The 26,283-nt window shown below is 37.0% G+C and overlaps 1 protein-coding gene across 4 annotated transcripts in view; it reads right to left on the minus strand.

Annotated features, from left to right (window-relative positions):
- KCNK2 (potassium two pore domain channel subfamily K member 2) overlaps positions 1–26,283 on the minus strand; it is a 207,607-nt gene that overhangs the window by 83,572 nt on the left and 97,752 nt on the right. For all 4 annotated transcript variants that reach the window (XM_019810277.2, XM_002929577.4, XM_019810276.2 and 1 more), the window contains exon 3: positions 19,099–19,216. In XM_019810277.2, coding sequence (XP_019665836.1) covers positions 19,099–19,216 — 118 coding nt within the window. The remainder of the gene's footprint in view (positions 1–19,098; positions 19,217–26,283) is intronic.

The following is a 26,283-nucleotide window of genomic DNA, read 5'->3' on the forward strand; positions in this document are numbered from 1 at the left end:
AAGGGCATCTCGGCTCCTTCCACAATTTAGCTATTGTGGACAATGCTGCTATGAACACTGGGGTGCATATGCCTTTCTCTTCATTACGTCTGTATCTTTGGGGTAAATACCCAGTAGTGCAATTGCTGGGTCATAGGGTAGCTCTATTTTTAACTTTTTAAGGGACCTCCACACTGTTTTCCAGAGTGGCTGTACCAACTTGCATTCCCACCAACAATGTAGGAGGGATCCCCTTTCTNGATCCCCTTTCTCCACATCCTCTCCAACATTTGTTGTTTCCTGCCTTGTCCATTTTTGCCATTCTAACTGGCATAAGGTGGTATCTCAAGGTGGTTTTGAATTGAATTTCCCTGATGGCTAATGATGTTGAACATTTTTTCATGTGTCTGTTAGCCATTTGTACGTCTTCATTGGAAAAGTGTCTGTTCATATCTTCTGCCCATTTTTTGATTTGATTATTTGTTTCCTGTGTATTAAGTTTGAGAAGTTCTTTGTAGATCTTGGATACCAGTCTTTTATCTGTAGTGTCAATTGCAAATATCTTCTCCCATTCCGTGGGCTGCCTCTTAGTTTTTTTGACTGTTTTCTTGGCTGTGCAGAAGCTTTTTATCTTGATGAAGTCCCACAAGTTCATTTTTCCTTTTGTTTCTCTTGCCTTTGGAGATGTGTCATGAACGAAGTTGCTGTGGCCGATGTCGTAGAGGTTGCAGCCTATGTTCTTCTGTAGGATTTTGATGGATTCCTGTCTCACATCGAGGTCTTTCATCCATTTGGAGTTTATTTTTGTGTATGGTGTGAGAGAGTGGTCAAGTTTCATTCTTTTGCATGTAGCTGTCCAATTTCCCCAGCACCATTTATTGAAGAGACTGTCTTTTTTCCACCGGATGTTTTTTCCTGCTTTGTCAAAGATTAGTTGCCCAAAGAGCCGAGGGTCCATTTCTGGGTTCTCTATTCTGTTCCATTGGTCTATGTGTCTGTTTTCGTGCCAGTACCATGCTGTCTTTGTGATCACAGCTTTGTAGCATGATCACAAAACAGGTCTCAATTATACCAAAGGACTGAAATTATTCCCTGCATATTCTCAGACCACAATGCTTTGAAACTGGAACTCAATCACGAGGAAAAAATTGGAATAAACTCAAACACTTGGAAACTAAGAACCATCCTGCTCAAGAATGATTGGGTAAACCAGAAAATTGAAAATCAATTTAAACAATTTATGGAGACCAACGAGAATGAAAACAGAATGGTCCAAAACCTATGGGACACTGAAAAGGCGGTCGTAAGGGGAAAATACATAGCCATCCAAGCCTCACTCAGAAGAATAGAAAAATCTAAAATGCAGTTTTTATATTCTCACCTCAAGAANAGAAGCTGGAGCTGGAACAGAAGAACAGGCCTAACCCACGCATGAGAAAGCAGTTGATCAAGATTAGAGCAGAGATCAATGAATTAGAAACCAGGAGCACAGTGGAGCAGATCAAGAGAACTAGAAGCTGGTTCTTTGAAAGAATAAATAAGATTGATAACCCACTAGCAAGACTTATTCAAAAGAATAGAGAAAGGACCCAAATTAATAAAATTATGAATGAAAGGGGAGAGGTCACAACCAACACCAACGAAATAGGAAGGATCATTACAAACTTTTATCAACAGCTTTATGCCAATAAATTAAACAACCTGGAAGAAATGGATGCCTTCCTGGAAACCTATAAACTACCAAGACTGAAACAGGAAGAAATTGATTATTTAAACAGACCAATTAATTATGAAGAGATTGAAGCAGTGATCAAAAACAGGAGTCCAGGGCCTGACGGATACCCCAAGGAATTCTACCAAACATTCAAAGAAGAAATATACCTATTCTCCTGAAGCTGTTTCAAAAAATAGAAACAGAAGGAAAACTACCAAACTCATTCTATGAGGGCTGTATTACCTTGATCCCCAAACCAGGTAAAGGAGCCCATCAAAAAGGAGAATTACAGACCGATATCCCTGATGAATATGGACGCCAAAATTCTCGAATTTATTTTCAAGTATACTGAGGTCCGTATGGCGTAGTGGTTAAGACTCTAGAGCCCAAATATCTGGGTTTGGATGCTAGCTTTGCCCCTCTAATCCCGGAGAAAGTGACTAAAAAAATCTCTGTGCCTTAGCTTCCCCATTTGTAAGACAGTAATGAGTATTATGTGATGTAATACACATAAAAGTCTTAACATGGTGACTGGCCTACAGTGGTGAGTAGTCAAGGAGTATCAGCCAGCTGAAGTCCCTTTCCTGGCCATTAAAAGTCCCTTTCATGGCTCAGGTACTGCCCTCGATGCTCAAAATCAGTGCCAGCTGTTGATAAACATCATGGTGTGGTGACACTGAAGATGATTTTGCTTTTTCACTGGAAACATGTTTAAAGTTAGAAGGAGTTGCGCCCACATTGTCTTTGCCGGTTCCTCCCTTTGCAGATTATGCAGTGAGATAAAAACAGCTACTTGAACCAATAAAATAATCCCTGAAACGAAGTCCTGGAAGTTACTGCAGTTCTCCATGCACTGACACAGCCATGCAGGCACTGGCAGCTCTCAGAGTATCTCCGCCTTCAAGAGCAAGTGGTAAACTTTGTAACTATCACCGCAGAGGCTGTTGGTCTGGAAGAACTACTTGCATATCTCTCAAGAGTATTGCAAGGCAGGCCCTTGTCCACGATGACCTATTAGTTTTCTATATTCATAACATAAAGTGCCATGAATTGAGGGAGAAAAGGCATCTGAATTTTTTTAAAGCATCTGCATTTTTTTAAAAACAATACTGGCAAATTTAAGAGTTGAAATGACCAACAGTATTCTAACTGCATCATTCATTAAACAAACATGGAAAACTGAGACCAAGAAAAATCAAGTATTGGGTGGTCACGAGATAGCGTAGGCTGAAGACATAAAATGCAAAGTTTTCAAGTGCTGAAGGTCTATATTTAATACAATTTAACTTGAAATTAAGGAACTCACTTGCTTTGCCTCTTGCCTTGGGGCAGTAATGCAAAACTCATCAACTACTTCCTGTGTCAGACAGAAGGGAGAGTGTAACAGCCAACCTACCTGAAAGATGCAAATTACCCAGACAGTGACCCTGAGTGTTGACAGCTGAAGTCCGGTGGTTGAGATGAAAGAACACATCACCAAAACCATTAAGGGGCATTGATTAAATTCACTTTAAATTCAACAGCCACTGGCATCTTTAAGATTCATCTCTGCTATGAGATTAGATTCCCATGCACTCTTTGATTTTGATGAATTAAATTTCCTCGAACTAATTTATTTGTGCATCTCATTTTTTGTTAAGATACACTATACAAGAAAACCAAAGATGTGCATTTACATGTTTAAAAACTATATTCTCAACATCAAAATGGTAAGGCCATTTACCTGAATATCATACAAGGTTTTCTCACACTCATGGTAAAGGTAGATGGATATACTTTGCTTAATTCAGAATTTATTAGTAAAAAGAGTGTTAAAGGGCACATCAGAGTCCAGTGCTTTTTAAGCTGATTTTCAGCCAATTACCTGTAAATTTTCCAAAGGTAACAATGGCATAGCCCGCTTACCTAGAAAGGTGGAGTCTAGAACTAAGTCTTTAACCATTAGGAGAGAAAGATAGACAGTTATCATCAGTTCACTCACAATTTATGGTAAAACAGATCTATTCTACTTTTTTCGACATAGGATGCAACATATAGGTCAGAGGTTCCAAGTGCCAACACTGTAGCTAGATCTGTGGGTTTAAAATCTCACTAATGCCATGTACTTGCTGCATGGTATAGGCATGTTATTTAATCTCTCAGTGCCTTGGTTTGCTAATCCAAAAATGGGTATCTTCTCAGTTGATTCCCAAAGTAATATTCTGGAAAAGGTGTTTTAAGACTTATTTGTACCAAGGCTCAGAAATGTTAAGTAAAACACATAAGGGCTAATCAAAAATCACAGCCAGTGTTTACACGCATATCTGTCTGACCTTCAAGTCCTGCCCTGCTACTGAAGCACCACCCGTGCCCCACCACAGACAGGCTCACACACACACACGCACAGATAGGTCCACTTATCTGTTTCAGATCTGCTTGACATTCATAAGGTTTAACTTAAAGATGATTATGGGGGGTAGGAGGTATGGAGGGAGTATGAAAACCACTGATCCGCACCATGCAGCATCCTTATGTCTTAATTTCTTGCACACCCTCATTGGATCTTGAAGTGAAGCATGAACACATGCAAAAAGGGATAATCAGGAAAAGGCCTGACCTTGCCCTAAACGCGGACTCTCAACACATTTTCCCCTTTCTGTAATCTTCACAGTTACGAAGACTACCTGAGGTTAAGTCCTTTGCCCTGAATTCAGTCTATTAGAAAAGCCCAACCCTGGAAGGTAATAGGACTGTCTCAAAGATAGCTCAGAACAAAAGCTAGAAAAAATACTATTTCCTTGTTTCTACAGCAATTCAGAGCCTATAGATGGAGAATACAGGAGGATTTTCCACTCAGGAGAGGGAAATGGACTGAAATGCACTAATTGGTGGCTAACTCTACTGTTATCCTGCTACTAAGCCTAGCCACATGGAATTAAGGAGAAAGAACTTCTGGGCCTCCATCTCCACTCTATGTCCACTGGTTAGAAACACAGATTCAAAATGAAAGCAAGTCATACAGAAAACTGGAAAAGGGATATCATCTTTTAGACTCCTTTAAAATTATACCTCCCACTCCTAGTCTATTTTCCTAGTCTATTTTTTCCCCACAGCTATATAATTAACATGTAACACGCCATATAATTTAGTTCCTCGTTAAATCTCTCACTAGTTTTTTGTCTGTTTGTTTGATGTAGTCCAACTATCTAGACACTACTTAATAGTTGCTCAATAAATATTTGCCAAGTGAATGAATGAATAAGAGGAAGAGAGCATCTCTGAAAGTGGTATACCACAGAACCCAGAATAAGTCTGGAAACCATGACAGAAGAGAATAAAACATTAGATCTATAAATCTGGAGGCTAAAGCCACCAAAAAACGAATTCACTGGGCTCTAAAGATGAAATTAAGTAAAGAAAAAGAGGTGGGTAGGATAATATAATATTGAAAGGGAACTGCAATTGCAAAATTAAGATCTGTATTTAAGATAAGTAAGAAGAACTGAAATAGTAGAAATTCTAGTCATTGCTGCAGCTTACAGAACACAACACAATGTCCAGAATTACAGAAAAAATAAAGGCAGAAAGAATTTCAAAAGGCAAATAATACATAGAGAAAACTGAGAGCAAAGAGCAACACAAAAATTGTCAGTGTCCCTGGAGGTGGACAAACTTAATCATTGGAATAGAACAATCAAAAATATAATTAAACAAAGGTTTAAAAAAACCTAACAAAATAAATGAAACCAGTTGCAAGATTAGAAGAAAATCATCGATTAAAAAAAAAGACAGGGAAAAGAGGTTACCAATAAAGGAAGGAAAATCAGGCCAGTATCAAACTTCTCCTGTCTAACAGCAAATACCAAAAGACAATACACAAACATCTTCAGGGTTGTGATGGGGAAAAGTTGTGATTCCAGAATTTTATATCGGACAAAATTATCTTTCACGCAAGAAAGCCGTTTGCAGACATGCAAATATTTATTCCACTCACGTAGCTTCACTGAAAAAACTCTCTCTCTGACGACTTACATACGTGAATAGTTGTGAGATAAATCCTCATAATAACAAGGTGTTTATATGGTATGCTGAACTCTTTCTCTCACAGTTTGAGTGACACATTTTGGATCTTATGTTGGATTATACAACAATTTAGATGACTGGATCATGTTGCCTAGAGAATAATGAACAATTAAAATGGTTTTTTTCCCTTTACAATGGTAAAGCAGCCCAGTATATAACAAGTAATCATTACAAATGACAAGTAGATTAAGGAATGACTTTCTGGATCTTCGAAGTTCATATTAAAAGATCCGAGCTATTGTTTTATTTTTAGTTTTTAATTAAGAAGATTAATAACCTAACCGATGACAGATATCTTACGCCAATCAGCTCAAATTTATAAAATCCATAAAGATCATGTTAAATATTTCTAAAAAATCAGTGATTATGATACGATATCGACTATATCAACTATATCAAATAAACACACACAGGAGCATGACTATAATGAAAGGTAGTCATAGCTAGTTACTTTCCTTTTTTATACATTTCTGCATTTTTCTATTTTTCTATTAATCATATGTTACCATACAGGAGAAAAGATCAATCTGTATCTGCAATTTGATCAATAAAATAGTCACAATCATGATTTTTTTAAAAACAAGCAGAACAGGAGGACTGGTTTTTTTTATAATAATTTTTATGTTATGTTAGTCACCATACAGTATATCCTTAGTTTTTGATGTAATGTTCCGTGATTCATTATTTGCGTATAACACCCAGTGCTCCATGCAATACGTGCCCTCCTTAATACCCAACACCGGCCTATCCCAATCCCCCACCCCCTTCCCCTCTGAAGCCCTCAGTTTGTTTCCCAGAGTCCATAGTCTCTCGTGGTTCATTCCCCCTTCTGTTTACCCCCCCTTCATTCTTCCCTTCCTTCTCCTACCGATCTTCCTGCTATTTCTTATGTTCCACATATGAGTGAAACCATATGATAATTGTCTTTCTCTGCTTGACTTATTTCACTTAGCATAATCTCCTCCAATCCCATCCGTGTTGCTGCAAATGTTGGGTAATTGTTCTTTCTAACAGAAGGACTGTTAAAAAGTGGTATTGGATCAGAGAAGTGTGAAATCATAGATATATATATACACACACATATATATACAAATACAGATATATTATCTATATATCTATATACATATATAGATACATTATATAAGATTTAAACACCCAGTGTTGCACTGTTCCTAGTGACAAAAAGCTAATGACCATCAAAGGGGTAGAGATATGATGTATCATTAAAATGGGATATTATGCAGCTGCTAAAACAATAAAGCCAATCTTTAGGAAGTGATGAGAAACTTTTTTCAAGACCTTTATTACACAGAGATAGCAAAGTAGAGAACAGCTTTCACTTGTAAAATAAAGGACCATGTATATGTTAATTACACACATACACATCCCCACACACCCAAATGATGCTCAGAATAATAAGTAACAGTGGTTGACTCTGTGTAGAGGATGAGATTGGGGGGTCAGCTGCAGGCAGGACCCTCAGCTGTCACTCTATAATTTTTATTCTGCTTATTTGTTTCTCATGTGTTTAGTCATGTACATGTACTCCTTACTAATTTTTTAAGTAAAGGTATATAGCATTTGATTTATGTGAGCATACCACGAATTCCTCACTATTTTCATGCCCAATGTTGCCACACAAAAGATTATTTCTTTACTATACTGACATAAACAAAATCCCTATCTTGAGTTGCCTTGATTGATACCTTTCCTAGGGTTTCTATGAATTTCGAAAGGCAATTAGCATGGCACGTCATTAGACTTTCAGCAAACATTTATAAAAGTCAAGCAGGAAATATTGCAGAAAGATGAGTTTTATGCAACATGATTTATAAACAGGTCTATGCTATTTTTTTCTTTTGAATATCATCCATATGAAGATTATCTGTATTATAACAACCTCCTTTCTATTATCATAGATCTACAATTTCCATCCCCTACTATATTCCCCCGAAGAATATATAGGCTCCTTTTCCTGGCACTTAAATTTCATTTTCTTCAAATTATTTCCCAAAGTCTGGATTTTTGAAATACAGAATGTCATGGATTGGAATTGGTGGCACTCTAGTCTTCTAAAATAGAACACTTCTTATCATGTTTACAGAAAACAACTCAGAATATGCTGGAGTTTGGGAGAACTGAAAATATCTGACATTATAATATCACTCGGAGCTCAGCAACAGAGTAAGATTTCTTTATTTTGAGAACTGTAGTTTCTCACGGTTTCCTTCTGAGCACGAGCCTTGGTTCTCCAAGCAATTACTTAGTGTGCTAGCACCTACGTGGGCATATTGTTGCTATGTTTCTAATGTGGTGTTTTCCCTCGGTTTTTGAAGTACACAAAATTTACATTTTACAGCCTGAAAATTAAAGTAGAAATTATCTAAGCCAATGGCTTGAAACCCTTTTGAGGATTGTGGACCCCTTTGAGCATTGATACACACTGTGGACCCCCTCTCCAGGAAGCATGATCCTAAACCCTTAAAGTTTATCCACATGCCTTCCAGGGGTTCATAGAACTCGTGTCACAAGTTTTATGTCAAACTTCATTGGACAACAAGGGGAAAAGCCAGCATATTCTTGAAAAATGATCAAAATTTTGTACATAGTTGTTAAACATTATTAAATATACTATTCTTTGAGTTTTCATAAAATCCTGTGAGGTAGCAAGTACATTTATTATTATTCACTTAAGAGGAAACAATTTGGATTTTCACATGTGGAAACAACTCAGAAAATTTCAATGATGTAGTCAAACTCACACGGTAAATAAATATTAGAACCAAGTCTCAATCTAGGGCTTCTCTTTACGGACTCTATCCTTTTTCCTTGCTTTACACTCCTTCCTTTAGTCCACTGTTGGCAAAATTTTTCTGTAAAGTTTGATAGTAAATACTTTCAGCTTTGCGGGCCATATGATCTCTGTTATAGCACAAAGCCAGCCAAAGACAATACTAAAATGAATGGGTGTGGTTGTGCTCTAATAATCACATAGCAGGTGGCAGGCCGGATTTTGCCCACAGGTCATAGTTTGCTGACCCCTGCATTATTTCGCCTCTACATCAAAAATAACTCAGTCTTTTAATTTATTTTCCTGGTTTTAGTGTTTTTATCATCATGATTTTGACCCTGTTACATGATCATTACTAAAACACTCTACACGCTAATGGAATCCCTAAATAATATCAACAATAACAGCAAAATTTCTGCCTAAAAGCTAAAATGAGAATTTTACATATCAATTTTTATTTTTATTTTGAGATAGTTTCACTGTGAAACCATTTTATAGGGAGGTGGTTGGGGAACACAATCTCCTTCAATAATGCAACAGGAGCCAATAATACATGGAAAAAATAAAAAAGTCCGATTCTAGTTATGGCATTAAGGGAGACAAAGTTTGGGAAAGCAAATTAAAATATAAAATACATTTTCTTATGATGTTTAGTTGGTTTGAATATCAAATAATCTTTAAAGGAGAGGTATTCGATGAGTATATTTGTTTATGGTATTAATTAGGGCTATCACCAAATGTCTGGGTTTTTCTGAGCACAGGGTAGGATTGCATTTCCCCACTTAGGCTCTTGAAGTTAGTTTGGCCCATGTCACGTGAGTGAAAACTATGTGTGCACTTACGTGAAACTCAATTAGCCAGCGTGCAGTTTCCCAGGCTCTGCTCCCTAGACCAAAGTGATCAGGAAAGGACACTGTAGGAGGAAGAGCTATTGCCCTAAGTCTCTGAGCGAGAACAATGGGCAGGGCCCTCCTGTCAATCCACACTGAATATGCAGTATGAATAAACAATAACCTTTTATTTTGTAAAGCCACCAAGATGTGGGGATTGTTTGTTACAGAAAATGACTTAGCACATCCTAACTAATATAAAGGCATACATTTAAAAAAATCCTATAGAGAACAGATTTACACAAATATTAATTTTTATTATACCCAGCTAATAGTAACACCTCAAGGTTACCTTATATATTATTTTGATGATTGCACTTTGGATTATCTATAGATCACTTAAATAACCAATCAACTCATTCATTAAATTAACTACATGAAGTTAACTAACAATTGCATTCACTACATGAAGTAACTAGACAAATCTGACACTTAGCATTGTGAGAATAACTGGTTTGAGCAAACCTTAATAAGTTATGTGAAGGCAAACATTATATGTATTATTATAAAAATGAGAATGTATGCATTCAAGGTTTAAGAAAAAATGTCTTTTTCGGGGTGCCTGGGTGGCACAGCGGTTAAGCGTCTGCCTTCGGCTCAGGGCATGATCCCGGCGTTGTGGGATCGAGCCCCACATCAGGCTCCTCCGCTATGAGCCTGCTTCTTCCTCTCCCACTCCCCCCGCTTGTGTTCCCTCTCTCTGGCTGTCTCTATCTCTGTCAAATAAATAAATCTTTAAAAAAAAAAAAAAAAGAAAAAATGTCTTTCTCTGTTAACATTAGTAATATAAATAAATGTGCAAAAATAATATTGGATTATTTTAAAAATAAAGTAATAAAAATTACTCCAATAAAATCAGCTTACTCTAAATTAATACACTGTCATTCGGGATGCAAACTATTTTCATGTACATAATCTTATTTAACATTCCCAACAACTCTGCGAGAAATACTAGCCCCACTGACATACGAGAAAATTAAGGATAATAGAATGGTGACTGGCTGAAGAATACCACCCTAGCTAGTGGCAAAAACAAAACCCTGAACTTAGATTTTCTGCAATGATATCGGATATTCTTTCTACTGTATCATTCCTTTAAAAAACAGGGAGAAATATTTTCATCCTCAGCTTTCCTATGTGAGGAAAGCTAAGTGAAATGTCTGCATAAATATGTTCTGCACAATATTTAGTTGTAGTACAATGTGTATTAAAAGGTCATGCCCACATCTTTTCTTTTATTTAAAGCATAGCTTCCATTATCTGCAGATGCCCCTGAAATTAACTATGAAAACATGCATTCTTTGAACAAGCTACTTGGGCAGATTATGACTTATTTCACACACTTTCTTTGCTTTTCTCTTCTCTTGCTACTTGCCCCTGGAAATTTCACTTTGTTAATTAGCATCTTCAAAGAGGGGAACCTAAGCTTAGAAGGGAGAAGTACAGCATGTCAACTAAATTTGCCCATATATTTGTTGTTTTTGCTTTAACAATAAAGTTAGAAGGGGAAGAAATTTAAGATTAGTAATTAGTGCGCCTTTTTGGATGAACTGTGACTTTCAATTTCTCATATGATCAATATTTCCCCCAGTGGTATGTTAGAACCAAGAGTTGGCTGCATGAAATTCCAATTTGAAGTTAGAATTAGTCATATCTATAATGCACTTCAGGTGCGTCCAAACCACCATACTTACACACGAACCTCATCTGGCCCAGGTACTTCTTTTGTAAATATCATGCTACATTTATTGTACCACATAAATAACAAAGCCGATTGTCCAAGAGTAAGTTTGCACAAGTCTAAAAAATTTCACACACACAGAGGATTGGGAAGACAGCAAATATGCAGCATAATTACTAGCTGAAAGTAGACAGGCCCAGACAGATGCTGTTATGTTCCTTCTTTATCAAATGAAATATTTGAGACAGTTACAAAAAGTATTTTTTGGATAATCATCTCACCTAGTTTTAATCCCATTCAGGGCAATACTTGCATATTTGGTGGTCAGTCAGATACTCTATAAAATCTATAATCCATGACAAACAGTGCTGCATGTCAATGGTTGAGGAGGGGGAGAAGGCAAGAAAGAAAGAGATTCTGTATTTATTCAGGGCATGAACTTCGTGGCAATTGCTTGCTTCTAATTTGGGGGTAGTTTCTTTCTTTCTTTCTTTCTTTCTTTCTTTCTTTCTTTCTTTCTTTCTTTCTTCCTTCCTTCTCTTTCTTCCTTCCTTCCTTCCTTCCTTCCTTCCTTCCTTCCTTCCTTCCTTTCTTTCTTTCTTTCTTTCTTTCTTTCTTTCTTTCTTTCTTCTTTCTTTCCTTCTCTATTTGACAGAGGTAGAGACAGCCAGGGAGAGAGAGAACACAAGCAGGGGGAGTGGGAGAGGAAGAAGCAGGCCCATAGCAGAGGAGCCTGATGTGGGGCTCGATCCTATAACGCCGGGATCACGCCCTGAGCTGAAGGCAGACGCCCAACCGCTATGCCACCCAGGCGCCCCTGGGGGTAGTTTCTTGATCACATTTGATAGTGATAGCTTTCCAGAAGATTAAAAATATGTTATTGCAAACTTTTCAAAGTATGCAGAAATATATAAAAGTGTTTTGTTTGTTTGTTTGCTTGTTTTTTCAGAATACAAGTATTCCTGACTTGAACATAGCCAAGAAATGAATGGCCTCTACGTTGATACCACAGCCAGCACCCCCCTCACTCCTCCAGTTTCTGTTAGATCTGCACTTACTACCTTGCTATGGGTTTTCCTACTACCAAAAACAGACAAAAACACTGCCTCACTCCTGCAAAGATTATATCCCTAATGCTGCCCAATCCCTTTCCAATCAGCACAGGATCCTGAGAACTAGGGCCTCTGAATTGAACTTGTGACTGATGTAACATACATACACCATGAGAAAAGATGACTATTTCATTATTGCTTTGGAGTCTACAATATATTTATGCCATTATCCTGCTTTATTGCCTATCAAATGTAATTTGGCACTCTGCAAACTTAATTACCATTCATAAGGCATTTTCTCTGAGAAATACATGCTAACTTAGGAAATAAACCTACGTGAAGATTTCAAATGGCAGGAACATATGTGAATATCCTGAGATAAGCTTAATTTTCGTTAATTTAGGTAGATGGGAAGAGAAACAGAATCAAAGACCCAAAAAAATGTCTTAATTTCAACGTCTGCATTTCAAATGCCCAACGCCAGAATCACATATTTTGGAAGAATAATCATCCACTTTAACAAACTGGCACAAAGAAAATGCAAGGAGATTGCAGGGTCAGTGCGAGAAGTCACCTCCCAAGACTATTTGCCTGTAAAGATGCCTGAAAGCAGTTTAACTTTCCTTTAAAATGGGTTTCTAGGGGCACCTGGGTTTCTCAGTCAGTTAAGCGTCTGACTTGATTTCGGCACAGTTTATGATCTCAGAATTGTGAGATCGAGCCCGGCGTGGGGCTTTGTGCTCAGCTCAGTGGGGAGTTTGCTTAAGATTCTCTCTCTCTTCCTCTCATTCTGTAACACCACCCCCTCTAAAAAATAAATAAATAAAATTATGGTTTCTAAAATCCAATCTGCAGTTCTCTGAGAACAGCAAAGAGACTAGTGAAATGCCACAGAATTATGAGTGTACGAAATTAATAAGATAACACTCAACACCCAAAGTTGCAATGACATCATCCCCTGGGAGAATGCTCTCTGTCAAATTCTACACCAGTGCTTCAAGTCTATTCATTTCCAAGTTCAGATAGTAGCTTCATGAAATCACAATATTGAACAGAAAATACTCTTAGAATTTTTTCCCTCACTCTTTAAGTTATAGTTTCCTATCATATCCTACAGAAATGGTAGAGTCCCTGCTGAAGGCACATGTAAGGCTCCACCATTTTCAATATACCCTCTGCCTTTCCAATATTGACGTTTCTGTTATTTGAAACTGCTTGTGACAGTTGCTCTAAACCTTTAATTTTTTCCTCTTTTTTTGGTGGTTGTTGTTTGCTATTGTTCTTTCTCTAATCAATTAAGCATTATGTTAAACAAGCAAAATACAGGTTTGTGGGAAATCTGTGACCATTGCCATAACAGCTTTAGCACTTCAATATAAGTTAAAGCAAATCGAAAGTTCTGGTGGCTGTTTCAAAATACAGGAAAAATAAACATAGACGTTATGAAACTGATTTCAATCTCTCCACTCACGTGGTAGAAAACAAGGGCTCTTTGTAAACAGGAGAACCGCTACTCCAAAAACAATGTCTTCCATAAGTCTCAACGTGATGCTTTGGGATCATACAGTTGCTAGAGACCATAGTGGTGCCCTTGTTATCTGCATTCTGATGCTCAGAGATCATGATTGAGTGATAAGCTTGGGCAAATCCTGGCTCTGGCATTCCAATTTACTTTCCACTGGGGATAATTTCATTATATTTTAATGCCTCCAGGTAATTAAATCATCTGACATTTTATTCTGATCTTTAAACTGAACTCAAAATAGAATACAGTTGTCCATTACATCATTTTTGCCAACAGCTTGCCCTGGTGTATAAGTGATTTCTTATCAGCTTTCAAATAACTTAAAATAGAAGACACGAATAGTCCCCCTTTGTCACTATGCTCAGGAATAAGTATATTTCCATGTAAACTTTCTTTTTTTAACTTTGCTCATAGGGATTAATGGGATAACCTTCTTCATTTTTTGGCTTTTTAAAAAAGATTTATTTATTTTGGGAGGGGGGAAGGGGACAGGGCAAAAGGAGAGGGAGAGAGAGAATCTTAAGCAGGCTCCCTGTTGAGTGTGAAGCCCTATGTGGGGCTTGATCTCAAGACCCTGAGATCCTGATCTGAGCTGAAATCAAGAGTCAGATGCTCAACAGACTGAGCCACCCAGGTGCCCCAATGGGACCTTCTTGCTTCCCTACAGGCCCTCCAAATGGCAGCTGAGTCACATCTTCCCTCTCTTATGCTTCAATCTTTTAGTGGCTTCCCACCGAATTCAGAATGTTGCCATGACTTACCAAGCCCCACATGCCCTGGCTCCTCTTAATCTTGCTAACCTTGCTTCTTCCTCCAGGTCCTGCCACAGGGACTCATCTGTATTGCTTGAATATGCTGTCATCGGTCCCACTCAGGACCCTTGTTATTGCTGGCCCTCTGCTCGAACGCATCTTCGCACTCTTCTCTACCTAGCTGATCTCTTCTCATGCTTCTGGGCTCAGCTTCAATGTCACCTGCTCAGAGAGCTCTTAAATCAGTCTTCTTTAGAACACCTCCTGCTCCCTGTTCTGACTCCTCTATCTACTCTCTGTCACCACAGATGAACTTCTTGGGTAGCATTTATTGTCATCTGTAATGGTCTTATTTTTTTAATGTCTTGATTGATTGTTGGTCTCTTCAGCCCTAATGAGAGCTTCAGGGGTGGGGCTACTAAAATGAAGCTTCCAAATAGAACACAACATAAAATCTTGGCCATTTTTCTCTCTTCTCTTCCTAGGCTAGACTAGCACTGTCGATGAGTTGCAAGCCTGCTGCTTAAATATTCATTTCAATGTTCAGCTTGTATTAGTCACCAAGGCGTGTTGCTTCTCGCATCTAATTATTTCAACATTTTGTCTTCCTCTCTTCTTGCAACACCAACTCCAACCATCCCGGTAAACCATCCCATTCCCCTTCCATGGGTCATTGAGATGGGCTCCTAATTGCTCTTCTCCACCATCAGTCTCCACACATCCTCTTCTTAACAGATGCATCTTCTAACGTCACTTTTAACCTGTCACTTCACTTTCCAACAACAGCAACAACAGCAGCAACAACAACAACTAAACCCAAAACCAACCCGTGTTCTATCTTCTTATAGTAGGTCTCAAAAATCACATTATATTCAACCATATCCTTCCCAATGGAATCAGTCAATAGTATTTCCCACTACTCTTTAAACAATTTCTGTAGTCTACTCAAATACTTTTCTATTCTCAAACTAAAGCAAGGTCATACCTCTCTTTGTATTCTTGTTTAGCCATGTCACAGACTTGGAGGCCCTTTCCCCCTCCATCAATCTAAACCAAAACATTTTCTTCAAAACCATAGTTTAAATCCAACTTCTCTCATTAAGCCTCACCTCCCAGCTCCAGCCCACATGTACTTTCCTTTTTCTCAATTTTAAACCATTGTTTAAACCACTGTTCCACATAACATTTGATTACCTAAGACTTATCTCTGTTATCCTTCAGTTATTTCTTAAGTGAACATTTTATCTCCCTAATTGGATTGCATCCTTTCTATTCCAGCAGTGCCAGAAGTAGCACTGATTCAACAGGAGTCACTTACGCAGATATACTGATTTACATGGTCCTGACGAGGAATCCCTTCAACTACAAACAACAATTCTAGATAACTTGCAATCCCCAAATGGAACATTATGTTCCTTGGCCCTCATCTCTCCCACACAAACTCCCAATGCCTAGAATATTCCCTTTCCACCTTCATTCATCTGGAAAACTCCTAATTCTCTCTCGGGTCTCAACTAGGACAACATTTACCAAGAAAAGGATTGTCCCTTCCTTATCCATCTGCCTATTCCGGTATATACTTACAGTATAGTTCCGATAGATTCCCATTAAATACTCTTAACCCGTAGCATGTGGCACTCTATATTATAAATGACTATTTGTCTGCCGGCCTCCCTGACTGGTCTGTGCACAGCTTAGGCTCAAGTAATTTATCTTTTATCTTTATAGTAGCAGAGTGACAGTGCTGTATTATTTGTTGAATAAATAAATGAACAAACTCGCAAAAAAGCTGGCACTAAAATCTGTTGAAAGAGCTAAGAATGTGGTGTAATAGGTATCAATCTAGTGTTATGTAATTTACAACAAGCCACAGTTCATACCATCAGAATGCTTGTTTGTTGTTAATTCCAGTTGGTAAGCACCCACTGTGGGTCAAGCACTGGGGACACAGAAAAGACTCAAACATGTAAAATCCCTAACCTCACAGAACGTGCATCTTACTAGGTGAAACGGGCAGGAGTATAGTGTTTGCTCCGAGGTGGAGAGCACAGAGATGCTCTCACCAGAAGGCCCTTTCTGCAAAGATGCTGACACTGAGACCATGCGGGCTTGGACCAAAATGGTGGAGGCTTGCATGGTGAGTAGTGGTTACACTATGGATGTACTTTAAAGTCAGAGCCAACAGAACTGATTGATGGACTGGAAGTCAGGTCTGAGGGAGTCCGAACAGTCAAGATTTTAGTCTGTGCAACTGTGGAATGGAATTTGTGCAGGGTTTGGAAGCGTATGATTTTGGAAAGAGTGTGTAGATATATGAAGATAGTCTCTAACATTAGGCCTTAAGTTTTAATAATCTATTTTGTATAATAGAACTTCCCTTGGGCATATTTCCAATGAATAGTAAGAGTCCCTATAGCTTCTTAGACAAACTGATAACATCAGAGAGACGAATCTTGGACAGCTGCAGCTAACGCGGCTCTGAGAAGCACCGCCTGTACCAGGCACCCCATAAAAGCCACTGCAATTTTTCCTCCAAAATGGTTTCAAATTCTTTTTTTAAATGACTGAGGCAATGCAGCTAGTGCTAGAGGTTACAATTTCTGTGATTGCTAAAAACCACTTCAAAGCTCACACGATTATTATCATTATCAAGATTAATAATTATACTTGCAATTTTAATGAACGGTGATTTAGATGTCAAATGGACACTTACGAAAGAGGGCAAAAATTTTATCCTGCCCTAGACCAGAATCTAGTCTAAGGTCAGAGGAGATGACCTTGACCTAGATGTAAAAGGACGTGGAGGAGATGTGGGTGACCTGGAATGACTTAATCCACCTAGGACTAAAGTCTGAGATAGAACAGCAGGGGATGTGGACTGGTGGGCAGATGCCTAAACAACCAGAATCATCAGCTCCTGGGCTTAATGGCTATAATTTGGGGTAAGGTTGGTAATAATGGTTTATTTTTTTCTTGTGTGGAAGTATATGTCTGCAAAACTTACTGAATTTGGGATTCAAAAAATGAGACTGTTTACAAACACATGATGCAACCGTAAGTCAGTATAATGACTAAGTCTCTTGCAGAATAATTCAGTGGCGGTCATGATGAGTTCGAACTTGGACTTTTGCGTTTTCATTGGGCAGACACAAACCATTCTCACTCAGTCTGTGAAGTTTTTTTCCCCCCTCTTCTAGACTCTAAGTAGTTTACCCAATAAACAGTTATTTCCATAGTAGAAATGGGCCAAGATGTCTAAGCTCCAAAGTTAACCTGTTATTATGGTTAGAAATCAAGGTTGCCGTTCTTCCAGGTTTTCGCAGCCACACAACTTTTGACCTAGCTGGTGGAAATGGAAGAGTAAATATAGTTCCTTGACCTCTTCACAAAGGTAAAAATCAACATACTCAGGTATTTATTTCACTGGCAAGTGATCGGGCACAAAGAGGCATTACAGTGGGTTCAGATAATGACAGGACTCTACAAACTTTTTTCAAAGGAAAATTTTAAGCAAGAGTTCATCCATACACTTTCCATGTTCTCTTATTTAGGAGTTTGATATAAAGTACTGATTTGAAAACCTTAATTACTTCATAATTTATCAATGGCATCACATGATAAAATGAAAACTTTTAGAATCACAATTCATATCCCAAAATCAGACACCAGGCCCAGGAGAGGAAATCTCATCACAAGCATATGTAGAAGGGAAGAATTCTTCTTCCACTTAAAATTCCTTCATAACTGAGATGAGTCATTTCCTTCCCTATTTTGAAAATTATGCTTTAAACCCACCTCCTTCCATGAAAAAGACAGCTGTAACCCTTCCCAATCCCCACAGCATGGCAAGCATGGTTTTCACTATGGGGTCTGTATTTATAGCCTCTGGATATTTCTTAGGCATTGAATGACTAACTACCAGAAAAAAAGTCATGTATATATACCCATTCTGCTTCCTAGAAGGCGCTGACTATATGCATAGTCAACCCAAAAACAGGCTGTGTTCTATTATGTGGTCCTTTTTAACATTACAACAAACAAACTGAAAAGAAGCAAACCCCAAGAATTACAAAAAATTCTTTTTGTAATCCTCATATTTCAGTGTCATTTTTTTTACACATTTGCACTACTGCAAAAACAGTATATTTTTTTTAAAAGCCCTGAAGTAATCATAATAGACAAGCATATAAGAACAGGAATAATACGTTGAAATGTAGAGTTAAAATTTGCAAATTGAAAAAGGTGATATCAAATAAGAACTTCATGAACAGAATGTCAAAACCCTACTCAAATCTTTTCTCTCTACACTAAAAAAATCAAAGATACAGGAAAATTTGAAACTACTTGCCCCCCAAAATCATCATTTCAAGCCATTTCTTAACATTACTATCCATTAGTCAAATGACTCAAATGCTCTGCTCTCTGGGTTCATACGCATTTTAAACTTAACTTAGTATTCTGGTACAATAACTAATTCATTTCCATCATTCCTTTGTTCAAACCTTTAAACCCTCTTTTCAAAATCAATTTACTAAAATCTAGCTTTCTACCTTCCATAGACCACTTTGACCAACTGTAAAAGAAAAATTCAAACATGAAGTTTAGCTCACAAGCTGTACCAAAATTAAAAAACAAAATAAGTTGTCTCCTACCTATAGTTGTTATAACAGTGCCAGCAAAGAAGAAGGAACTTCCCAAATCCCAGTGACTGATTTGATTGGAGGTGTTTCCTAAAGGTATAATCCCTGCATTTATTGCTGCCACTATTTGCTGCAAGTTTAAAAAGAAATTTATCAGTACACATGAATCACATGGAGGCATCAAACAGTGTATATTTCACCCCAGTTGACGAATTAGACAAAGAGAATCAATTCTAAGGCATGGTTTTCCATTTGAAGTATACAATACAGATTAAGGCTTTATACCAAAGAATGTAAAAAGATAAATGATAAGAAAATTGTATTGGATATCAAGTGAATGGATCTGTATGGAGCACATCATATTGTACCAATATGCATTCGCATCTCATCCATTAACATACCCAGTGACTTATTTGAATTAACTACTAAATACAGCCATGTTTTTTAGTAAGCACCACAGAGTTAAAATGCCAGACTTCAAACTTACAATTTAAAACATATATAAAAGCTTCATCAAAAAGCAAGTATTTCCAAAAGTGCTCATCATTTTGAATGTTAAACATATGCAGCCAAGCCTGGGTCGTGTATAACTGTACAGCATTATTTATCAATAAGGTCCAACAAAACAGGCTAAGAAGGAAAGGCAAGAGCAATCTACTATCACACTTCTGTTAGTTCATGTATATCTAGATTCTTAGAATCTCTGCAGACTTTTTATAAATTCTATGACAATATCATAGCATCACCAAAATATCACCAAAGACCCATAGATGACAATCACTCAGCAATATTCATATAGGGACACTAGGATCCGGATGCTGCCTGGAGTAGTTCAGAGAGACAGACAGAAAGATGACATTATAATCCCTTCACCATCAGATTTGGAGCAGAGGATGGGAATATCCAGAAGCACAAAACATAGAAGAGAATATGTGAGGAGAAAATTGTGTAGTAAAAGAGAGACATGCAGATTGTAGGAAAAGATGTTTCCACATATAAACGAATAGTTTTAGAAATCTTCACGATTTAATTTCCAGATTTTAAAATTGGAAGGAGCGTCATTTGATAGGCAAGGAAATTAAAGACCAATAGAGGTAAAGTCACTTGTTTAAGGTTAGTTTACTGGCAAATGGACAAAAACTATACTGTAAAAATGGAGGGCACGACCCCAGGAAGTTATTGTCAGAAGGAAAAGAGCATGTAATCCAGAACTGAAATGCAATATAAAGGCGTGCCTGGGTGGCTCACTTGTTAAGTGTCTGCCTTCAGCTCAGGATGTGATCCCAGGGTCCTGGGATCAAGCCCCTCATCGGGCTCCCTGCTCTGCTGTGAACCTGCTTCTTCCTCTCCCACTCCCCCTGCTTGTGTTCCCTCTCTAGCTGGCTGTCTCTCTCTCTGTCTCAAATGAATAAATAAAATCTTAAAAAATGAAATCTTAAAAAAAAAAGAAATGCAATATAAAATTTCATTTGTCTGATTTGTTTTACCCTATAAATTAAAACTTCAATAGTTCTGTGTAAAGTTAATTGAATGGTAATGCTTTTTAAAACTTTTAACAATAACATATATTTATTGTAGAAAAATTAGAAAAATATAGAAAGGCATAACAAAGATAATAAAAATTATTCACAATTCCAGAATCCAGAGATAACCACCATTAATGTATTAAAGTATCTACTCCTGGTATTTTGCTATACTTCTTACATGGTTGGATTTATGAAATATATGAAATGTATTCTCCTTTTTATTTAATATCTTTCTATATATAGTTTTTCTTTGTCATTACCATATTAACTTAATCCTTGCCAGATACGTAGATGCATACGCTGTTCTAAAATTTCTTATTATGAAAAGTGCTGTTGCGAACATATTTAGGTATAAATATTTTTTCATTTCTGAATATTTCTTTGAGAGAGATTGTTAGAAATAAATTTGTCACATTAAAGATTATGAATATTTTAATGCACTCAATTTAAAGTATCAAGTAGCTATCCAGGAAGGTTGTTACAATTTACAGTTGCCCCCCCCAATTATTTACAAATGCTTAGCAATGCTATTACCTCTAATACTAATATTTTATCTTTAGTGAACTGATAAGAATTGTTTACATGTATATATCCTTTACTGTGAGTGAAGTTAAACAATAAAGCTTTCTTTATTATACATTAAATGCACACAAATATATATAATGCATATATATGCACAGCACACAATGAAGCTAGTTTTGAGATACTTGACTTTTTTCACCGGACTCTCTACTGTAACTCTAATATAGATAAAGCAGGCCTCCCTGACTATCCTTCTTTAAAAATGTTTTTTGTAGTTACTAATCTATGATTCTTGCATGAAATTCAGAATCATTTAATTAAATTTTACAGAAAGTTTCATTCCCATAGGTTTAACATATTTCCATTATTTGGTTATGTATGAAATCCATAAGTTAATTAAGGAAACTGAACATTATTATAATAGTGAAACTTCCTGTCACAGAACATGGTATGAATCTCCATGTATTGAGTCCTCTTTAATATCCTGAAATAGGATACTTTTATATGCTTCACATAGGTCTGTTAGGTTATTCTTAGGCATCCTACTTTTTTCCATTTTGAATTATAACTGCTTATTGCTGCTGTATACACAAATATATATTGCCCGTTCTCTGCACTCGCAACTCTCAAATTTTATTTATCTCAAAACCACTTTACAGTGTCAAAAATTATTGAAGACTTCAAGGAGCTTTTGTATATGTGAGTTATAACTATTGATATTTTACTATATTTACGAAAATTTGTAATTTTCAAAATGTTTTGATTAATCCATGTAAAAATGACAAGAAGGCCTTTATATGTTAACATAAGTAATCTACTTTTATGGAGATAATTGTTTTCCAAAATCAAAAAATTATTTAGAGAGAAGAGAGGCACTGTTTAATAATTTTATAAATCTCTTAAATATCCAGGGGCACCTGGGTGGCTCAGTCAGTTAAGTGTCTGCCTTCGGCTCAGGTCATGATCTCAGAGTCCTGGGAGGGAGCCCAGTGTTGGGCTGCCTGCTCAGCGGGGAGCCTGCTTCTCCCTCTTCCTCTCCCTCTGCCATTCCTCCCACTTGTGCTCTGTGGCTCTCACTCTGTCGGTCAAATAAATAAATAAAAGCTTTAAAAAAGTCTCTTAAATTTCTGGATTAATAGAAAACAGATTTGAATATACGTTTCTGCATTCAACTTACTGGAGAGCATATCACATAACCTCTGAAAAACTCATGAGACAAGGGGAGTGGAAAAGGCAAAATCATCTTAGCATTTTCAAGAAAAAAGCTTTGACCTCCTCAGACCTCTGAGAGGGTCTTGGGATAACATCTTGAAAACCACTGCTGTATACTGAACTTTTTTTGTTTGATTTTTTTTTGTACCTAGAGAACCAAAGTAAGCAAGCTTATAGCTTTACAAGTAAAGGCATTTTACCCCTGTATCTTCCAAAAGTTATGCTTTATTACCTTTCATCTCGTTACATTGGCCAGTATTTCCAGAGCAACGTTAAATAAAAATAATGAAAGCAGACTTCTTTGTTTTTTTGTAGCATAAAATCCTCAATGGCTTTAGTGTTTTATCATTAAATATACTGACCATTGGCAAGAAAATGGTATTTAATTATATAATTATAAAAGCAAGCAAATAAAAAGGACTGATAAATGAAACTTGAAAATCTAAAAATGTCTTTGGAAATATTTTCAGATAGCAATAAACACAAGGGAGGTGCACATAAACATTGTAAGCACAGGCTAGTAATCTCTAGTTTTGCAACTCCCAGGAAAACTAAAGCTGCCAGTAAAAATATCAAGGAAAAGGAGGGCGGTTTTAGATGCATTGTAATTACATCCAAAGTGTATTTTTATATTTTTTAGACATTTCTTCAACACATTCATTTATTGAAAAATATTTTTCAATTGCTTATGATGCTAGGCAATGGGGAAACAACAGAGAAGTAAAAAAAAAAAACATGGGTGACATAGTTATAAATGAGAAAAGATAAGGCATGTCTTTAGACTTCACCCCAATTAAATACAATTAATTATTTTATTGACTAGAAGCAAGCTAATTTCTCCAGCAATTGACTTAAAACAGCCTGCATGGTCAGCACCATTATTTTAGCCCATTCTTTTATTGTCAGTGATGAGGTGCAATATTACCCAGACACTTGGATAACATCCACAAATTATTTAAATGCTAAAGAAGCAAAAGTAGACTTGGAAACAGTCATGTTTGGTAATGTGTGCATTGTAAATAGTTATCACAGAGCCGTGATGATTGCAACAGAGGCTTGAGATGGAACTGGGAATATGTCAAGTCACTATGAGAATAAGTCTACCACAAGGTTCTTTATTTGGAATATTCTTGTGAATTTACTTTATATTTTTGTGCAAGATCTCTTGGTCAACGTCCACAGGAAACTGGTTGCCTTTAGCAAGTGTACTGATATAGATCTAAGAGTCTTGCATTTCAACAACAATTCAGGCTATCAAAATACATAACAGGGGCTCCTGGGTGGCACAGTCGTTAAGCGTCTGCCTTCGGCTCAGGGCGTGCTCCCAGCGTTCTGGGATCGAGCCCCACATCAGGCTCCTCTGCTAGGAGCCTGCTTCTTCCTCTCCCACTCCCACTGCTTGTGTTCCCTCTCTCACTGGCTCTCTCTCTGTCAAATAAATAGATGGGATCCTTAAAAAAAAAAAAAACATAAATGCCTTCATTAGAACTGTTTCTGTAGGTGCCGTATCATGTGACTAAAGTAACAATCACTTCATCAATAACAAAAATTCACTTTTCCATGAAAGGTAACTTTCGTAAACAATCAAGTCATGTTGACAACTTACAAATAAGTTGAATTGTTTAGTTTAGAGTAAAGAAAATTTGGGTCCTATGCATCTAATCCTAACACATGATTACTTAAGTGCGATTAAAGAAGGGCTTACAAACATAGAATCTACAAAAGTATAAGATAATCTTGTTTGGATTCACATTTAATTTTGGGTCTTTAGTATACAGACTATCATAGAATGTGCATTAAGAAAAGGAAGTTGAATATATGGTTCTAGTCAGGAGCATGAGTTGAAACTTCAGAAATAGAGCTCTAAGAGCTTTGTACTCATTGAGATGATAAAGGTAATTACTCATAAAAGTAGTGATGAACAAGCTGAGTTTCCATGATAGTGATGTCTTTAGAACAGAAGTTCACAGAGTTCTACTGTGATTTTGTGCATTCTTGAATTGTAAGAACTTGTCTCAATGTCATTTGGCATTTCGGAACTATATTCAGCTTTGACACCAAACACTAATAAGACACACTTATTTGTAATTGTATGAGACTAGCCTTGGAACCCAAGGCAATCACTGACAATCATGAAATGCCCAGTGCCTAGGAACAACTTCTTCATGTGTTATGAAGTTCTTGACCAGCTATTGTGTCATTGAAGGAAAATGTGTTGAAAATTAAATAACCCCAGGGAAGACCTGAAGAATATATTGTTTTAAAAGTAGGTTATATCATGGATCTTAAAATACGGTGATACCAGAAGTTCTAATTTCACTTTTTTTCCCCTTTACTCAGAGGCTCCGATGTTTATGTTCATCAAAACAATACAGAATGTTCTGAATGCCTTCCACAAATTCCTCCTCTGTTCACTGTAATCATGATTTCATTAAAATACATTTTCATACCTATAATCCTAAAAGTAAAGTCACAATAATTTGAGTTTTAAGTGATGTGAAAATTCTAAACTACAGGTATCATGTATTAGTATCTGAGTTACACCAATGATGTATGCATAACTGGTCCAATCACAACTTTTTTTTTTGAGTTTTATTTATTTATTAAAGTGATCTCCACACCCAACATGGGGCTGGAACTCACAGAGATCAAGAGTCATATGCTCTTCTGACTGAGCCAGCCAGGTGCTCTGGCAACTTCTTTTAACTTGGTATTTAAGATTGATCTCATTTTTTCCCCCTCATTTGGAAAAGAATACTATTTCTAATAAATTGATATAATAACCAAGTCCAGTTATAATTACACTGACACCTGTATTATAACACACTTGCTTAAAGAAGAACATAAGTATTATCTTGCCAAATTTCTGTAAGGAAGAATTACACATCTTTCTTTTTTTTTTTTTTTTTGGCCATTATTTCCTTGTGGGGGAAGCAGTTTCATCCTGAGAGGAAGCTAGTCTTACGAAAAGAATTAAATCACACATTCAGAACACCACTTTTGAACACTTGAAGTATGAAAGCAAGATTATTTTGAAATACTTGTAGAATGCATAATGAGAAAAGCAAAATAAACGATGTTCTCATTGCCAAAGAGGTTTGTGAAAAGATATAATGGTAGGTATTATTACTATTTATTGTTATACAACAAAAAGAATCATCATCCATCAATTATATGTAGTAACATATGAGTATACTATTGCCAAAGGCTATCATTCGTCTCATTCTTAACCTTCTGGTTATACGTCAACACCATGATCACCTAATGTTGGATGATATGAACTGCTTTGAAAGGTCCTGCTCATAAAACCAGAGGTGATCTCAAAATGGCCTTTTCTCTTACAGGCTCATAGTTCACGTACTGCCCTGGTGGATGGAGCCTAGGCAACCTTGACTGGTGTATCTGAATCAATGAGGAGTCACATTTGTTTATCCATTTCCTGAGTGTTGTTTTTTTTTTTTATCTTTATGGGCCATATCTGTCTGAAATGTTACTTATAGACATCATTTGCTCAAAAAGCTTCTCCTCTAATGTCAGTAACATGTAGTAGTCTTAGTCACTGGGGCTGCTTCTTCAACATATCAAATGAGGTTCAACACAGAAGTAGCATCATAGAACTTTACTGTCAACTTACATACAAAGGGACCCCATGGTACATCCTTCCTACCACTAGGGCACATGCCCAGAAATCAAACCTATCTTCTTCACTTTTTTGTCCTTCCACGGTATCCTGGAAAGTAAAGTAATGACCTTGGCTTTCTTGTATGAGATAATATTTTGGTCAGAATACCACTTGGGACCACTGACAGTCCAACAAGGGAGCAAACAACTTCTTGAAAACCACACTGTATTAGCATATTGCTCCACAGGACTCTTCCAGGGGCAGCGATCAGCTAATGATAGTACTAGGTTGAACCATAGAAAATTGCCAATATCT

This window comes from Ailuropoda melanoleuca, chromosome 8, assembly GCF_002007445.2.
Source record: "Ailuropoda melanoleuca isolate Jingjing chromosome 8, ASM200744v2, whole genome shotgun sequence".
Lineage (NCBI taxonomy): Eukaryota > Metazoa > Chordata > Mammalia > Carnivora > Ursidae > Ailuropoda > Ailuropoda melanoleuca.